A 13,701-nucleotide genomic window follows, 5' to 3' on the forward strand; every position below is an offset into this window, starting at 1 on the left:
ATCCAGGCTGTAGCTGCTGCATTTGAGAAATGCCTGCCTCTGAAATCGGTAGAGGATGTCCTGGAAGACCGTTCTTGAGTACACAAAGTATTAACCAGGCAGGTTCACTGTTTCCGACTGCATGGTTGATACTGTTATGGTGTTTACACGGCGGAGGGTCTCATCACCCTCACCCAACAATGCACTCCCATCAGTGTACTTGAATGGAATACACTCAATGGATTATCTACTGGCGAGTCATTTCGAGACTGAAATGCAAAGGACTCAATGTGATACTTAAGACTCCATTTACATGCGTTCCGTTGCTGATGGAATGAGGCTCGGCGCGCTAATGACGACTATGGGGAAGCCCATCGACTGAAGACACACCTCCAGACCCAAACTCCTTTGCCGTCCCCTCATCCTTACAATCCAATACACGACTATTCTCCACAACAGCGCATTTTACTCCGGATTTTCGGTTGTCTTTTAACGGAGGGAATAACTGAACGAAAAGTACTTATTGTTTGACCACCACCATGGCGGATATGCCCATTGGTGAGCATTATTCCCTCTCCAGGCAGCTTCCCCCGTCCGCCAGGTAGCTAACCCAACATACCTAGTCCTCGATGGAGGAACTGGTTTCCTCAAGGTCGGATATGCTGCGCAGGTATGTCGGTTACTACACACAGAATGTCTATCATGCGCCATGCTCATGCGTCTTTCGTCTACAGAACTTCCCAGAGCACCAGTTCCCCTCGATAGTGGGGCGGCCCATACTGCGAACTGAGGAACAGGCCGGCGACATTGTCGTGAAGGATATCATGTGCGGAGATGAAGCTGCAGCTGCCAGATCAATGCTCCAGATTAGCTATCCTGTACGTTCTGCCTCCTATGTCTCCGTTCCTGTTGCGAACAGTTGCTCGCCTTCCTGGCGGAGCTCCCGTCACCGTCTTTGCAGCAGGGCGTTAATTTCAGAGACCATTGGTTGACGTTCCGCGGGTAATATAGATGGAGAATGGTATCGTGAAGAAATGGGACGACATGCAGCACCTATGGAACTACACTTTCTACGAGAAGATGAAAATCGACCCCACGGGGCGCAAGATCCTCCTCACCGAACCCCCAATGAACCCCCTAAAGAACCGCGAGAAGATGTGCGAGGTCATGCTGGAACAATACAACTTTGGAGGCGTATACGTCGCTATTCAAGCCGTGCTTGCTCTATACGCTCAGGGTGAGTGCAACGGCCGAGCAGATAGTACCGACAGCTGATCCTTGTTCGTGCCAGGTCTCAGCAGCGGTGTGGTCGTCGACTCCGGTGACGGTGTCACACATATTATTCCCGTCTACGAATCCACCGTCCTCAAGCATCATATCCGCCGACTGGACGTCGCCGGCCGCGACGTCACCCGCAACCTGATCGCTCTCCTCCTGCGCCGCGGCTACGCCCTCAACCGTACGGCCGATTTCGAAACAGTGCGCCAGATCAAGGAGAAACTCTGCTACGTCTCGTACGACCTCGAGCTTGATAAGAAGCTCTCCGAGGACACCACTGTTCTCGTCGAATCATACACACTGCCCGACGGCCGGGTCATCCGGGTAGGCAGCGAACGCTTCGAGGCCCCCGAGTGTCTCTTCCAACCGCACCTGGTGGATGTCGACCAGCCCGGCATGGCCGAGCTGCTCTTCAACACTATTCAAGGCGCCGACGTCGACGTCCGCTCAAGCTTGTACAAGGCCATCGTCCTCAGCGGTGGAAGCAGCATGTACCCCGGTCTGCCGTCGCGGCTGGAGAAGGAACTCAAGCAGCTGTGGCTTACGCGGGTACTCCAGGGAGACCCTGAGCGCCTTGGTGTACGTCCCTAACCTCAGCTTCCTTGGCGAAAATGACCAAAGCTAATATATCTCTTGCAGAAATTCAAAGTGCGCATCGAGGATCCTCCCCGACGGAGACACATGGTCTTCCTGGGCGGTGCCGTGCTCGCCAACCTGGTAAGAAATCAATGCTCTCTAACCTTTACTTTTAACGACGTCTCTAACATATCCCAGATTGCCGACAAGGAGGACATGTGGGTCAGCAAGCAAGAATGGGAGGAGCAAGGTGTCCGTGCCTTGGCCAAGCTCGGTACTAGCTAATCAAGTCGACTCCAGGCGCCTTTGCTTTGGTCGTCGTCAATCCAGTCCTAACCCACCTCCCAACGTCCTCTGTCAGTGCCAAAGTCCCCACTCGGACTCACTTCATGTTGATATAGCCACTTTTACTCCTCTGAAAGAATCTTCTCTGGAAGACCAACATGTTAAATAGGTTTCCAGGACCCGTCCAGCTGCCTGCCCGGTTGATCCTTGTACGTAGTATAGATGTAAGCAAGCGAGTTGAGCACGAGGTATTGATCATTATATAGAATAACTGCCATTGCACTATCCTTTCTGGTCGTTGCAGTGCGCATCCTTCTATCCGCAGCGACATCTAAAGGAAACGCAATCCTCTATGAAACCCGGAAATATAAGTAGATATGTACAAAAGATCCCGATAGCCAAAAGAGCGGTACGCTCAAGGAGAAGTACCCTTATTAGAAGACCTCATCCACGGGGATAGTGGATAGAACGGGGGCAAGTGGAGCTAGTCATCACATTCAGACTCCATTTCCTCGGCTTCGAGGCTCTTCCTCTTTTCCTCATTCATTTCACGATACGTGCTCCAGCTCAGGAGGAAGAAGGCGACGATGATAAGGAGGCCGCCCACGATCGACGCGGCGGAGAGGGCTTGCCCCGTGCGCAGCCAGTCGACGATGGCGACGAGGAAGATGGTGAGGAGGGCGGCTACAGATGAGAGAACGGGGGATGTGAGGGAGATGAGGACGAGGAAGCACCCCGAGAAGGCTGGTGATGGTCAGCAATTGATGAAAAGAGGCCGGTTGGCTCTGCAATATGCACGACTTACTGGCGTTGGCGGCAACCGATATGAGAAGCATCCATGCGGCCTCGCCGGTCGGCACTCGAAACTCTTCCCAGCCCAGCATGTGGAGGATAGGCAAGGGAATCCAGAGGACCAGTAAGGTGAAGCATCCGATGAGACTGCCGAAGGTGTTGGCGAAGATCATGCTCCGGCCCGCGCTTGTGCCCTCCGGGGGACAAGCGTACCGCTTGTACAATACCTCGTACAGACCGTAAAGCACGCTTCCGACCCCGATTATGATATTGCCCCAAAGTCTGTTCTCTGCGTCCTGCTTTGTTTTCCCCACTGTGCCGTCCGGAGTCTGTTTGCTTTCGCTGCGATCCCCGTACGCAACCACTAGAACTCCTACAATGGCAACGACAACCGAAAACACCTTGTCGAACCGCAGCTTATCGTTCAGTAGCGGAATGGAGAAAGCATATGCGAAGAACGCGGAACAGTTGTAGATTGCGGTCAGGTCACTGGCTGTCGTAAGATTAACTGCCACATACCATGATCCACCGGCAATGGTGAGGGCGACGGTCACGAAAGCCGTGGTCCTGAGCATGTAGGGAATCGGTGACCGGTGCAAATCGCGCGACGTGAGATGAAGATCCCTCGACTCAACCATTTGCGCCGTGGTGCGTAACAAATAAACGTGACGTCGCCAGAATGCTTCCCAGGAAAGCTTCCTCTTCTGTATCCGCAAGATAAGGAGCTGGACCGGCCAGAGAAGGCACCATGACCCGTGGGTGAGATATCTGCAAAGAAGATTTAAATCAGATCGAGTTCGACTGCCCATAACCACTTAACTTACAGCATGCAATATGGTTTGTCCCAGTGCAGCTCATGCTGGATATATACCGCCGTCTCAGTCTGAACCACAAAACTAGCCAGGCTCAACAGCAAGAACCCCGACGCAATCATGTATTTCTGCCGAGTCGCCAGCTCTGCAGAATACTCGGGACTCCTGATCGTCGGCCGCCTGGAATGGTGCAGCATCGGCCTGTGTTCCGCATTGCCATGGCCGAAATCGGTGTTCGACAATCGCCGACGTTCATCCTGTAGCAACGGCTGGTGGGGGCGGCCGTCTACTGGACGATGTATAGTTGGACGATTTGGCAGCATCTCGTCATCTGATGTGCGGGAGTCGAGGACCGGCTCGAATTCCCAGCCTTCCTCCTCGGGTAGTGTATGTGTCGAAGCCACCGTAGGTCAGATTCGCCGGCCCTTCCCAGGGTTGACGGATATTCGATGTGAAGATAAATTCCGTCCTTCCTGCAAAATCAAAGCGAGAACAGGGGGAAGGTTACCAATCCCTAGATCGAAATCGGCAGCGGCTGGAAACGATGGGTGCTTGGAGGGATAAATAGAAGGTAGAGAATCAGTAGAGAATGAACTGTCCATGCAGGGGAGCTCGGACAGGGAGTCGCGAATATGCAGTTCAGCCTTCACCAAGACGGAATGGTTTCTGAGATTGCGAGAACATGCAGCCTCGAAAGAATGCGCTCTCGTAGTTAGGGAAGTACTGCTGCTGCGGCCACGTTTGCCAAGTATAAAACCGAATGAATGTCTCAGATCAGGCCAAGAAACATGGATCCGACGGTTGCTCAGGACCAAGGATGGGAAGATAATCGCTGGACGTGAACCAAATCTAAAGCTGGAGAACAACGAGAAGAGAAGATAGTAGGCAATGCTGATCAAGTCTCGTGAGTGTCGCATCCAAACGCAGCAGGCGCCTTACATTGCAGGCTACTTTCTTTACCCGTTTTGGGATCGTGGCGTCCACCATATCTGTAGCACGTGATGATAGTCTTATCACATACCCAATCAGGCTTAGGTTCTTGGCGGCTTACGCATCGGGCGTTCATTTAACCTGATCTATATTCTTGGACGACCAAGTTCCAATTCTATTGCTAATGATGGGTCTAGACTGCTGTATTGGGCCAAGAATCATTACGTATGCTGTTGCTCAATGCGCAAATCTGAAGTCCAGTCTTCTATTCCCCTGGTCCTGTGTTGTCGCAACGTAGTCAACTCGTTGGTCCTCTGTCATTGCCTGCCACTTCATATCCCGGCGGCGATTCTGCATCACATAGTATAGTTTCGTCAGGGCATAGAGGACGATGTTAGTGCAAATGATGATGAGTAGCGTCCTGTTTCCAGCAATATAACGAGGAGCATCCGCTATTTTGACAAAAGTGGATGCCTAATTAGCCAAGGAACAAAGGGCCCTCATGGATGGGATCTGGCCACACTCACAGTCATGGTATATGTTCGAGCCAATGATTTGAGACGTCTGCGACGACATGTTATATAATGCAGCTGCGATTGTCCGAGTCCGCACGCTGTTCGAGTTGCGAGAGTTCCACCCAGCATGAAGCGCATGAGCTGAGGAGGAATTGTCGTTAGTAATTCCCCGGGGAATTTTCAGGGGACAGGGTGCTCACGGTTTGGAAAAGAAAGTATCAGTGTGAGTACCGTCCATGCGACCCATTTATTGGTTTGGGTGAAATCAACCGCATTAATATAAAGGAGCATCGGCAGCATCCACAGCTGGGCTAAAATACCCATATACGCAATGGACTCGAAGGCCTCAGCTCCATAGACAAGGGCTATTCGGGTCACAGCACCCAACGCCTAGTCGAAAGTCAGTATTCAGCAAAGATTTGTGGCTGTTTTCGAAATTGCGTACGTTGCATGGAATGGATAGCAGAATTGTATTGAAAGTGCTGAATCCAAAATCTTTCAACAGCAAGGTAAAGTATTGCGATATTGTTGCTGTTGGCATTAGCTGACTTTGGCGGAAGATACATTCCGTCGAATCTTGTGTTGTACTCACTACTAGGTATCAGGAACAAAAGTCCTATGATATACAAGGGCCAAATATCGTAGTCTTTGAAACTCTGCCAAATAAGTTTGAGGGTCAACGGCTGGCGATTATGCATAGTGCCCTTGCTGGGGTCTTCTCGTATGATCCGGTTGACCATGATGACCTCCTCTCTATCACAAGCCATTATTAGCATATTCTAGCGCGCCACGGGAGGAGGAGATATACCTCTCTGTAAACCATCCCTTCTTGCCTCGGGCCCAGTTCGCCGTCTGAGTTGGTGACGGTGGCATGAGGATGAAAGCCGAGAAACCCAGTGTCAATGTGAGCAGCCCCTATTTGTGTAAATAATGAGCATCAAAACAAAGGGACTCGGCCTCCTACAAACCTCAATCAAGAACAGCCAGCGCCAACCGGCGTGCCCACCAACTCCCCGTAGGTGCAGAATCCCAAAAGCGAGAAAACCAGCGAGGATGTCCGCAAAAGAAGCTGCTGTGTACCAGAAGCCGAGACGTATGGAAAGCTCGTGATGTTTGAAGTAGTAGGAAAGGTAGAGGATCATCTGTTATAAATGAGCTCAATAAGCTTACCATGTTTGCAAAACCACTGACCGTTGGCACGAAACCCCCGGATAGCAACCCTAGGAGAGCCCTTGTGCACAGAAAGGATGTCCTGCCAGAGAGCCAGAACTGGCACAGAGCGATGATCGACCATGATGTCATCTGGAAGGGAACCCATCTGTCGGCGCCGAGCCATTTTGCCATGACCTGTGCAGGTACTTCAGCGAGTAGGTAGCATAGCCTGTGAATCGTGTTTCCCAAGTTATAGTCTGAGATGATAGAAACTCTGTCAGCCTGTGGAAGATAGAGTTGATGTCTTGCGCAGACTGACCGTCCCGAGTCAAGTGTAAATCGGTTAAGAAGTTGTCCGCATTGGCCTGTTCTGAACTCATACATGATCAGTCACCCTAAGATTGCACATCTGGATAGACAGCACGTACGAATATTGGATCGATCAAGCTCCAGAGCCATAAGCATCACACAAGCCAACAACGTAATACGAAGGTCGATCTTCCGAACGATTTGCTACACCGCTGTCAGTCTAGATTGTGAAGTAATCCTTATTTATCTTAACGCACGTTCTCTTCGGCCCATGACCATCTAGCGGATGGATCAAACCGATGGATGTTTTCCCAATCTGGTCGAGGTCTGTATTCTTCTGCTAACTCCGGGTCATCGAAGACAGACGGCTGGGTAGCGATGGCGTTTGGGTCATCATCTTTAAACCGTTGGAAGAAGAATCGACGTCTGTCAGATATGTCGCCGAGATCTGACTTTTCTGTACACGATAGAACTCGTGCTGCGCTGATTGGAGTCTTTTCAAGATCAGAATCTGTAGGCGAAATAGGCTCTGAAGTCTCCTTCTTGGCCGAACGAGCAATGACAAGAGACATCCTGCTAAGCCTGAGAAGAAAAGACAGTTATCCAGAATGCCGAAGCTGTATTCTGACCAGGGGTCCAGGGAGGCCATGATGCCCATTTTAAAGCCATGTCCTCACATACGATAATCGGCAATGGTGCTTATCACTCTAGCATCAAACAAGGGGCTTGCGCTGTAAAGCAAACTTCAACGGCGACTCGTTCTCGATTCGAGTCCCACAGCATCACACGACTAGAACTGCTCCTCGCTCGGGGTTTGACAGAGATGCAGCCTTCCGGTCTTCAGATTTCGACAGAAGCTCTTTGAACACATGCAGCTGCGGCATGTGGCCCCTTGATCCAGAGTCCAGGCGCTCGTCGAAGCAGGGACAGTAGACCTCCGGTAAGTCATACTGTCCTTCTTATTAACGCGGCATAAAGATGTGTGACCGGATCATTAGCAAGTTACTAGACGTCCACGAAAAGTCCGAAGGGGCGCAAATGCTGGAACGGCATCGGTTGTTGCCGTTGTCTGAAGCGAAAGCCTGTCCATTGGATTGGAATTCTCATGAGAATACTTTGTTAATCTTATGACTTTCTATGAGCTGGATTCGGTACGATCTGTCGAGTTTGTGGGTGTTGGGCTTGATTACTGCTCAGCTCATTTTCTCATCCTATCCTTTGTAGGTCTGATAGCTTGTTTTCTGCAGTTTGGCTACGCAAGGGTTGGATGCGCGATTTGAGGCAGTACTTTGATCAATTTGAGGCTAACCGTGGGGGGTCTGGAATGCCGGAAATGACATCTGCAGTATGCGATAGAAGTGTCCCATCTCTAAAGTATCGGCGGCGTTCTCAATTCTCATCCCATGCGAATTGCATAACTGCCCAGACCCTGATGTAAGGGTACTATGCATAACCGTATATATGTGGCGAGGTGTGCCTTTCGGTAATTCCTAGCTTGCCTCCAGCTGTCTAGAATGCCCTAGTGAGGAATGATGCAGTCTCGCTACAACAGCCGAAAGGTCCGCGGAATCGAATGGAAAATGGCGCGCTAGAATCCTACCCTCTTCCACCTTGGAATCCAGATGCAACGCTAGCTTCGGTCATGGTGTTCGGCAAAGCGACAAATAATGCAGGTTTCTCTTCACAATTAAGGCCAGAGCTCTCGATTATGTTGGAAACAAGGCTGGTGTCTCTCTCATGACGCACATTTCCCCTCTGCCTCGTCATGAGGGAAGGACGAAGCTGTAAACCATTGTTAGGGTTCGAATTCCAGATCTGGTCGTTTTACAAACCAAGTTTTTGTGAATGCGTAAACATATCTTGGTTTCCGTGTCAAGAAAGAGAGTCTTGATTTCAAGAGATAGATAATGATTGAATACAATCTCTCGCATGACTCTCTCACATTCCTTGTAGGATGGAGGCTGTATTGCCGCTCCACTTTCAAGTTCGACTCGGCCAGGATGGAGTTATTCAGGGCGGATTCCACATCAAGATTGTGATATGCTTTCCGAATGGTTCTCCTCTTTGCCCTGGCGTTGTACTTTGGCGACTCCGGGGCCAACAAATATTTTTCCAGAGACGACCCCTTTGAGTGTACTGACGGAGATGACCATCCAGTGGATCACGACTATCAACGAGAGGACCTGATGTAAGTCTTAGACTTTAATTGCAACATCAATCATTCATGCAAACTTACTGTTCCCAGGACCCTGAAAAAAGCAGAAGGCAGCTGCCTCCCTAACTGACATGTTCCCATCGCATACGCACCGACTGGAAAGGTGAAAGCCCACCAACCCATGTTGAACGGAAACCTTCCTGACTTCAGCACCGATGCGAAGGCAAAGAAAAGCCAAGGAAGACCAAAAGCCCAGAGGATCAGTGCGGTCATTGCGCCTACGACATAAACTATGGAGGCGGCAGAGCTGTCATTCAACATTTGAGTCTTTGATAGAACAGTCTTTCCAGCTGTACCGAGTTTCAGGGCCCTGAAACCTGACGGATTAGGTGTAAATCATGATGAAGCTCGTCTCGGGGCCTTACGCAAAGGTTCCGGATCCCAAAGGTCCCATCGGCAAGAACACGCTCATGATAACTCCCTTATGTGGCAATTTGTGCACAGTAAGCCGTTGGAAGTAGATAACATAAACAATCATAGATAAGCAGATGCCAACTCCCCATAGAACATAGCTGACAATAATCGTCCATAAAGCATGATTAGGATTGAAAAGAAGGTCTGCAACGACTGCACCAGTCCCTGAAGCCACAACGCAGCTTGCAATTGGCAGTAGCCAGATCGCAGTCATTGAGGAGAGCTGTCCATCGACGTTTGAAATCATTCTGCTTTTGCTTAGTCAAATGCAGCACGCACTCATAGATAACCAAGCTTACAGTGAGAATGGCAGGTAAAGTGCGGAGATGACTGAAAGGCAAACATCAACCATCCACAGGGCCCAAGCAAAATCTCTCGTCCAATTTCCCCACGCTGGGACGCACACAAAGCAGATCATGTTCACAATAGTCGCTAGTCCCATGGGAAACGTACTCAAGAACATTGACTGAGCAGGCTCATTCATGATAGTGTTAAGAGTCTCCGGGTACATAGTGTAGCGGAGCACACTCAGAATGCTACACACTGCGAAGATAGCGACATTTAGAACAAAGACGACGATCGAGATCCAGTATAGCCAGCGACCATTATAAGGAAGAGTATTTAGGGCGGTGGAAATCATCCCAGTCCCCATAACGACTGAGAACCATCTGACACGAGTGTTAGTAGCCTTCAGGGACGTCATTGGTTAGCCAGACCCTCTGAGGGAATCCGGCTTTGAGGGAATTGGAGACGTACGATGGTGTGAAATTATACACGATTCGTCTCCAGCCACTGTTGTGCTCTGGAAGTCGATACTCATCAAGAGAGGAGCGGCAAGGAAGTGTATCCGGTGAGGCCACTGCTGCATCTGCATCTTGGCCCCCTCCTTTGCTAGACCGGCTGATACTCAAAAGACTAGGCAGTGAGGCTCGACAAGGCTTGGTAGTCGTGCTCATTGTCAATCCACGCATGTCCCTTACAGCAGAGACATACTGCAACCAAGTCTTCAACCAAAGTTCTCATAGGAGACAAGCTCCAGTGAGCGGCAGCGATTTCCGGGAAAATTCATCCTCTGTTTGCTTGGCACGTCTACTATTCCAAAGCCAACTAGGCCACACTGTTATCTATTAGCATTCTAGAATCCAATCTCAGACTAGAAGATGGGGCTTGTTACCGAATTTTGCAGGGCCAAAAAACGTGGAGATCCACAGCTGCCCGAAATCCCGATGCTGACATATGACGACATTAGGATCCAGGATTGCCTACCCAGGACGGAAGATATGAATAGCGGAGGCATTGACTTTAGAAGTAAAGACGCCATGTCGTATTCAAACGTTTGATATCTTTCCTCCGTCCTTTTTGTCTTGGGCCCAACTTTCCTTTGCTCTGAACAAAGCGAGTGGAACGGATGACGCCGGAGCCCGTCCGTGATCCGAAGGACTTTGCTCGGTCCAACCTCGGCGGACGGCCTAGTACTTGAAAAGTATTTCAGATTGCCACATGGAAAGAATCAGAAGGACGCAGGATGATTCTGCACGGACAAAATCGCAAAGAAAGCTTGTATGAATGAATTGCGAATATCTACTGAACAAAGGCAATGTATAATCCAGATACGGTGGTTGGTTGAGCTACGCCTTGGGTTTAGGCTTGAACAAGGCCGCTTGAGTATCATAGGTGTATTTTAAATCGAGATGCCAGTAGTTTGGAGCAGTCGGCTTCGCAATCAACCAGGCTTGGTCCAAAGTGTCGACAACTTCCTGAGGCAAGGGGCCCTTCTGGATATCCTTGAGATTGTTTTCCAACTGCGCGGGGCTGCTCACGCCAATAATGACACCATCGCGGCCGTTATCCTTCATGTTGAGCGCGGAGTGGTGATGGATCCAGCGAAACGCAATTTCAGGCATGGTTAGGCCATGCTTTTGGGCAACAGGCTCGATCAGTCGTAGAGCATCGAATGTCGCGTCCTTGAAATAACGTCCCCGATACAAGGCTCCAGTTGAAGACTGATTACTATATCTCCCTTCCGCAGGAATGTCTTTGGTCTTGTATTTGCCGGAGAACAGGCCACCAGCTAGCGGATTATAGACTACGATGTCAAGTCCGTAGCGCTTGCAGGCGGGGATGAGCTCCGTTTCGATGTTGCGCGCTGTGTTTATCGGCGTCAGTAAATGCAATTCGAACGAAATCTTATAGCAGACATTCTAGGTCACAGCAGGAGGATACGCACTGATAGCATTGTACATTGCCTGGTAGATTGTGGGTCGAACCCAACCTCTCTCGTTGCAGAGTATAACTATCTCCGCAACTTCAAAGGCAGTATAATTGCTTAAACCCAACTGCACGAACTTTCCCTCCTTGTGGAGCTCATTGACGGCTTCGAGAGTCTCAGCAAAAGGCACTGATCGATCCGCGGCGTGCAGGTAGAAGATGTCCACTTGGTCGGTTTGCAGTTCCTTCAAAGAACGCTCGAGGTTCTCACGAAGAACGTCGGGCTTGTGTGCACCGGGGGTATGGGGGTACCATTTCGTGGCTAGAGTCAGCCCACGTTCCTTCCACCTGGCTTGAGCTGTGAAAGCTTCTTGTTTTCCTCCTACGTAGATTCGCGCAGTATCAACCTCGTTGTAACCTTGCTGCTGGAGATGATCCAAGCACTTGTTAAAGTCGTCGAGGGACGTGATGCGAGCACCTTCGGACTCATCTGGCCCAAAGGTCATCAAGCCGAGAATGACTCTCGGCGTAGCGGATGGCACAACCAAAGGCATGATGAAGATTAAAGTGTGGGTGTAGTCGTGGTAACCCTTCAACTGCCGAAGACGGAATCTGATGGAACAGTGAGGTCAGGTCTACTTTCCGGCGCGATGACGAGGCTCGGGGTCATTGTCGCTATTTGTACTCAAGACTGACGTTCTCAATTAATAATACAAAAATGTCACGACCACACCCAAGATAACGACTAAAGACGGGGTATGATGCGAATACGAAGCCTCAAACACCTCTCCACTTGAGATCGAATGGATACGCTCGTGTTCCCTTACCCCGCACTCAAGATGTGCTCATTTGATTTCATCATAGAGTGGGCAGAATAGTCAAGAATACAACCTTGGCTGGAAGAAGTCAATTTAACTTAATTGGGTTTAGAGCCGCCTTTTGGAAACTTCTTGGTCTTTGATGAAGTCTTCGATTCTCAGCATGGACTAGTGTCTCCTGGTGGACAACCAGGCACACTGCTGCGGACACCTGGGAAAAGTCATCCGCTCGGAATATCCAATTCCCAAAGTAATACAGCCTAATCGCATATATGGCCGAACATCGGCTCTGAGTGTGTCAGAGATCACATTTCCGAGTTTTTTCGTAGCAATAAGCTGCTCCAGGATGGCTGGACCGAACGACAACCATCGATTCTCGGTCCTAATCATCAACCCAAACACATCAACCCACATGACGAACGCACTCAAACCCATCCTAGAGAGCTTGGATTATGCAGATATCTACTTCAATTACTTCACGGCGCCTTCCAGTGAGTCTGTCACACTTCCGGATGGGCGCATTATCAACGGAGTGCCCAGCATCAACTCGGGAGAGGATTCCATCACATCAGCCTTGCATTGCAGGCCTTTTGTCGAGCCGCTTGTTCCAAAATATGACGCATTTCTTGTGGCATGTTATTCCGCTCATCCATTAGTGGGCATGCTAAAAGAGGCGATCACAGAGTATGAGCGGACGTCCTCCAGAAAAGACTCCACAATACCGGAGTACCGAAAGAAATATGTGACAGGCATATTCGAAGCAAGTGTCTTGACCTCTCTCTCCCTGGTTAGCTCTTTCCATCTAATGGGAGACGCAAATCTTCATAAAGCCCAATCGAGGGACACATTCGGCATAGTTACGACTGGGAGCATCTGGAGAGACGAACTGACAAGAGCGGTCGCAGAGATGATAGTGAATTCTGGTGGCGGCGGCGGCTCTACCGCTCGCTTTGCCGGTGTGGAGACCACTGGATTGACAGCTAGTGAATTACATACTGCGCCTGCCGAAGAGGTGAGCAGAAGGATCAGCGATGCGACAGAGAGGCTCATCAAGAGCACGTCACATCCTGTAAGTGCCATTTGTATGGGGTGTGCAGGAATGGCAGGCATGGAGGAAGCGGTGCGAGATGGCTGTATCAGGGCATATGGTGAACGACAAGGCCGACGAGTGAGGATAGTGGACGGCGTAGTCGCCGGGGCAGGCATGCTTGTGACGGCCTGCAAGGCAGGATTCTGAGACTGAGACACTTGAGCATGGCATACTTCGTCTTTCCGTGATACATATAAGGCATGCAGAAAATACAACTCCATAGCGTGCCACAGTCAGCTGCGCGATGCTCAGTGACTTTCCACGTTTTAGATTCGAGACATAGAATGTAGTTTAGCATAATGGTTACTTCAAAACCGAGTCATGGAGT

The 13,701-nt window shown here is 50.1% G+C and overlaps 6 protein-coding genes across 6 annotated transcripts; 2 read left to right on the forward strand and 4 right to left on the reverse strand.

Annotated features, from left to right (window-relative positions):
* Positions 1-518: 518 nt before the first annotated feature.
* AFUA_1G13330 (actin-related protein 2) lies at positions 519-2,118 on the forward strand (the record flags this gene model as incomplete). Its single annotated transcript, XM_747610.1, has 7 exons — positions 519-537; positions 603-649; positions 714-857; positions 991-1,216; positions 1,271-1,836; positions 1,897-1,974; positions 2,032-2,118. 7 exons carry the CDS (start codon positions 519-521, stop codon positions 2,116-2,118), a joined length of 1,167 nt encoding a protein of 388 aa, XP_752703.1.
* Positions 2,119-2,602: 484 nt separating this feature from the next.
* Positions 2,603-4,045, reverse strand: AFUA_1G13340 (DMT family transporter; the record flags this gene model as incomplete). The annotated part of the gene is made up of 3 exons (XM_747611.2): positions 2,603-2,862; positions 2,924-3,678; positions 3,735-4,045. 3 exons carry the CDS (start codon positions 4,043-4,045, stop codon positions 2,603-2,605), a joined length of 1,326 nt encoding a protein of 441 aa, XP_752704.2.
* An 844-nt stretch (positions 4,046-4,889) lies between these two features.
* Positions 4,890-7,200, reverse strand: AFUA_1G13350 (putative MFS transporter; the record flags this gene model as incomplete). The annotated part of the gene is made up of 11 exons (XM_747612.1): positions 4,890-5,104; positions 5,180-5,308; positions 5,368-5,557; positions 5,613-5,698; positions 5,763-5,920; positions 5,976-6,082; positions 6,136-6,309; positions 6,338-6,576; positions 6,639-6,689; positions 6,748-6,832; positions 6,886-7,200. The coding sequence occupies 11 exons, from the start codon at positions 7,198-7,200 to the stop codon at positions 4,890-4,892; spliced, it is 1,749 nt and encodes a 582-aa protein (XP_752705.1).
* Positions 7,201-8,655: 1,455 nt separating this feature from the next.
* On the reverse strand, positions 8,656-10,131 carry ssu3 (TDT family transporter; the record flags this gene model as incomplete). Its single annotated transcript, XM_747613.1, has 5 exons — positions 8,656-8,811; positions 8,865-9,153; positions 9,209-9,505; positions 9,557-9,945; positions 10,051-10,131. 5 exons carry the CDS (start codon positions 10,129-10,131, stop codon positions 8,656-8,658), a joined length of 1,212 nt encoding a protein of 403 aa, XP_752706.1.
* Positions 10,132-10,885: 754 nt separating this feature from the next.
* On the reverse strand, positions 10,886-12,019 carry AFUA_1G13370 (aldo/keto reductase family protein; the record flags this gene model as incomplete). Its single annotated transcript, XM_747614.1, has 2 exons — positions 10,886-11,403; positions 11,485-12,019. The coding sequence occupies 2 exons, from the start codon at positions 12,017-12,019 to the stop codon at positions 10,886-10,888; spliced, it is 1,053 nt and encodes a 350-aa protein (XP_752707.1).
* Positions 12,020-12,629: 610 nt separating this feature from the next.
* AFUA_1G13380 (aspartate/glutamate racemase family protein) lies at positions 12,630-13,520 on the forward strand (the record flags this gene model as incomplete). The annotated part of the gene is made up of 4 exons (XM_747615.1): positions 12,630-12,774; positions 12,817-12,967; positions 12,989-13,139; positions 13,191-13,520. The coding sequence occupies 4 exons, from the start codon at positions 12,630-12,632 to the stop codon at positions 13,518-13,520; spliced, it is 777 nt and encodes a 258-aa protein (XP_752708.1).
* Between the last annotated feature and the right edge of the window lie 181 nt (positions 13,521-13,701).

This window comes from Aspergillus fumigatus, chromosome 1, assembly GCF_000002655.1.
Source record: "Aspergillus fumigatus Af293 chromosome 1, whole genome shotgun sequence".
Classification (NCBI taxonomy): domain Eukaryota; kingdom Fungi; phylum Ascomycota; class Eurotiomycetes; order Eurotiales; family Aspergillaceae; genus Aspergillus; species Aspergillus fumigatus.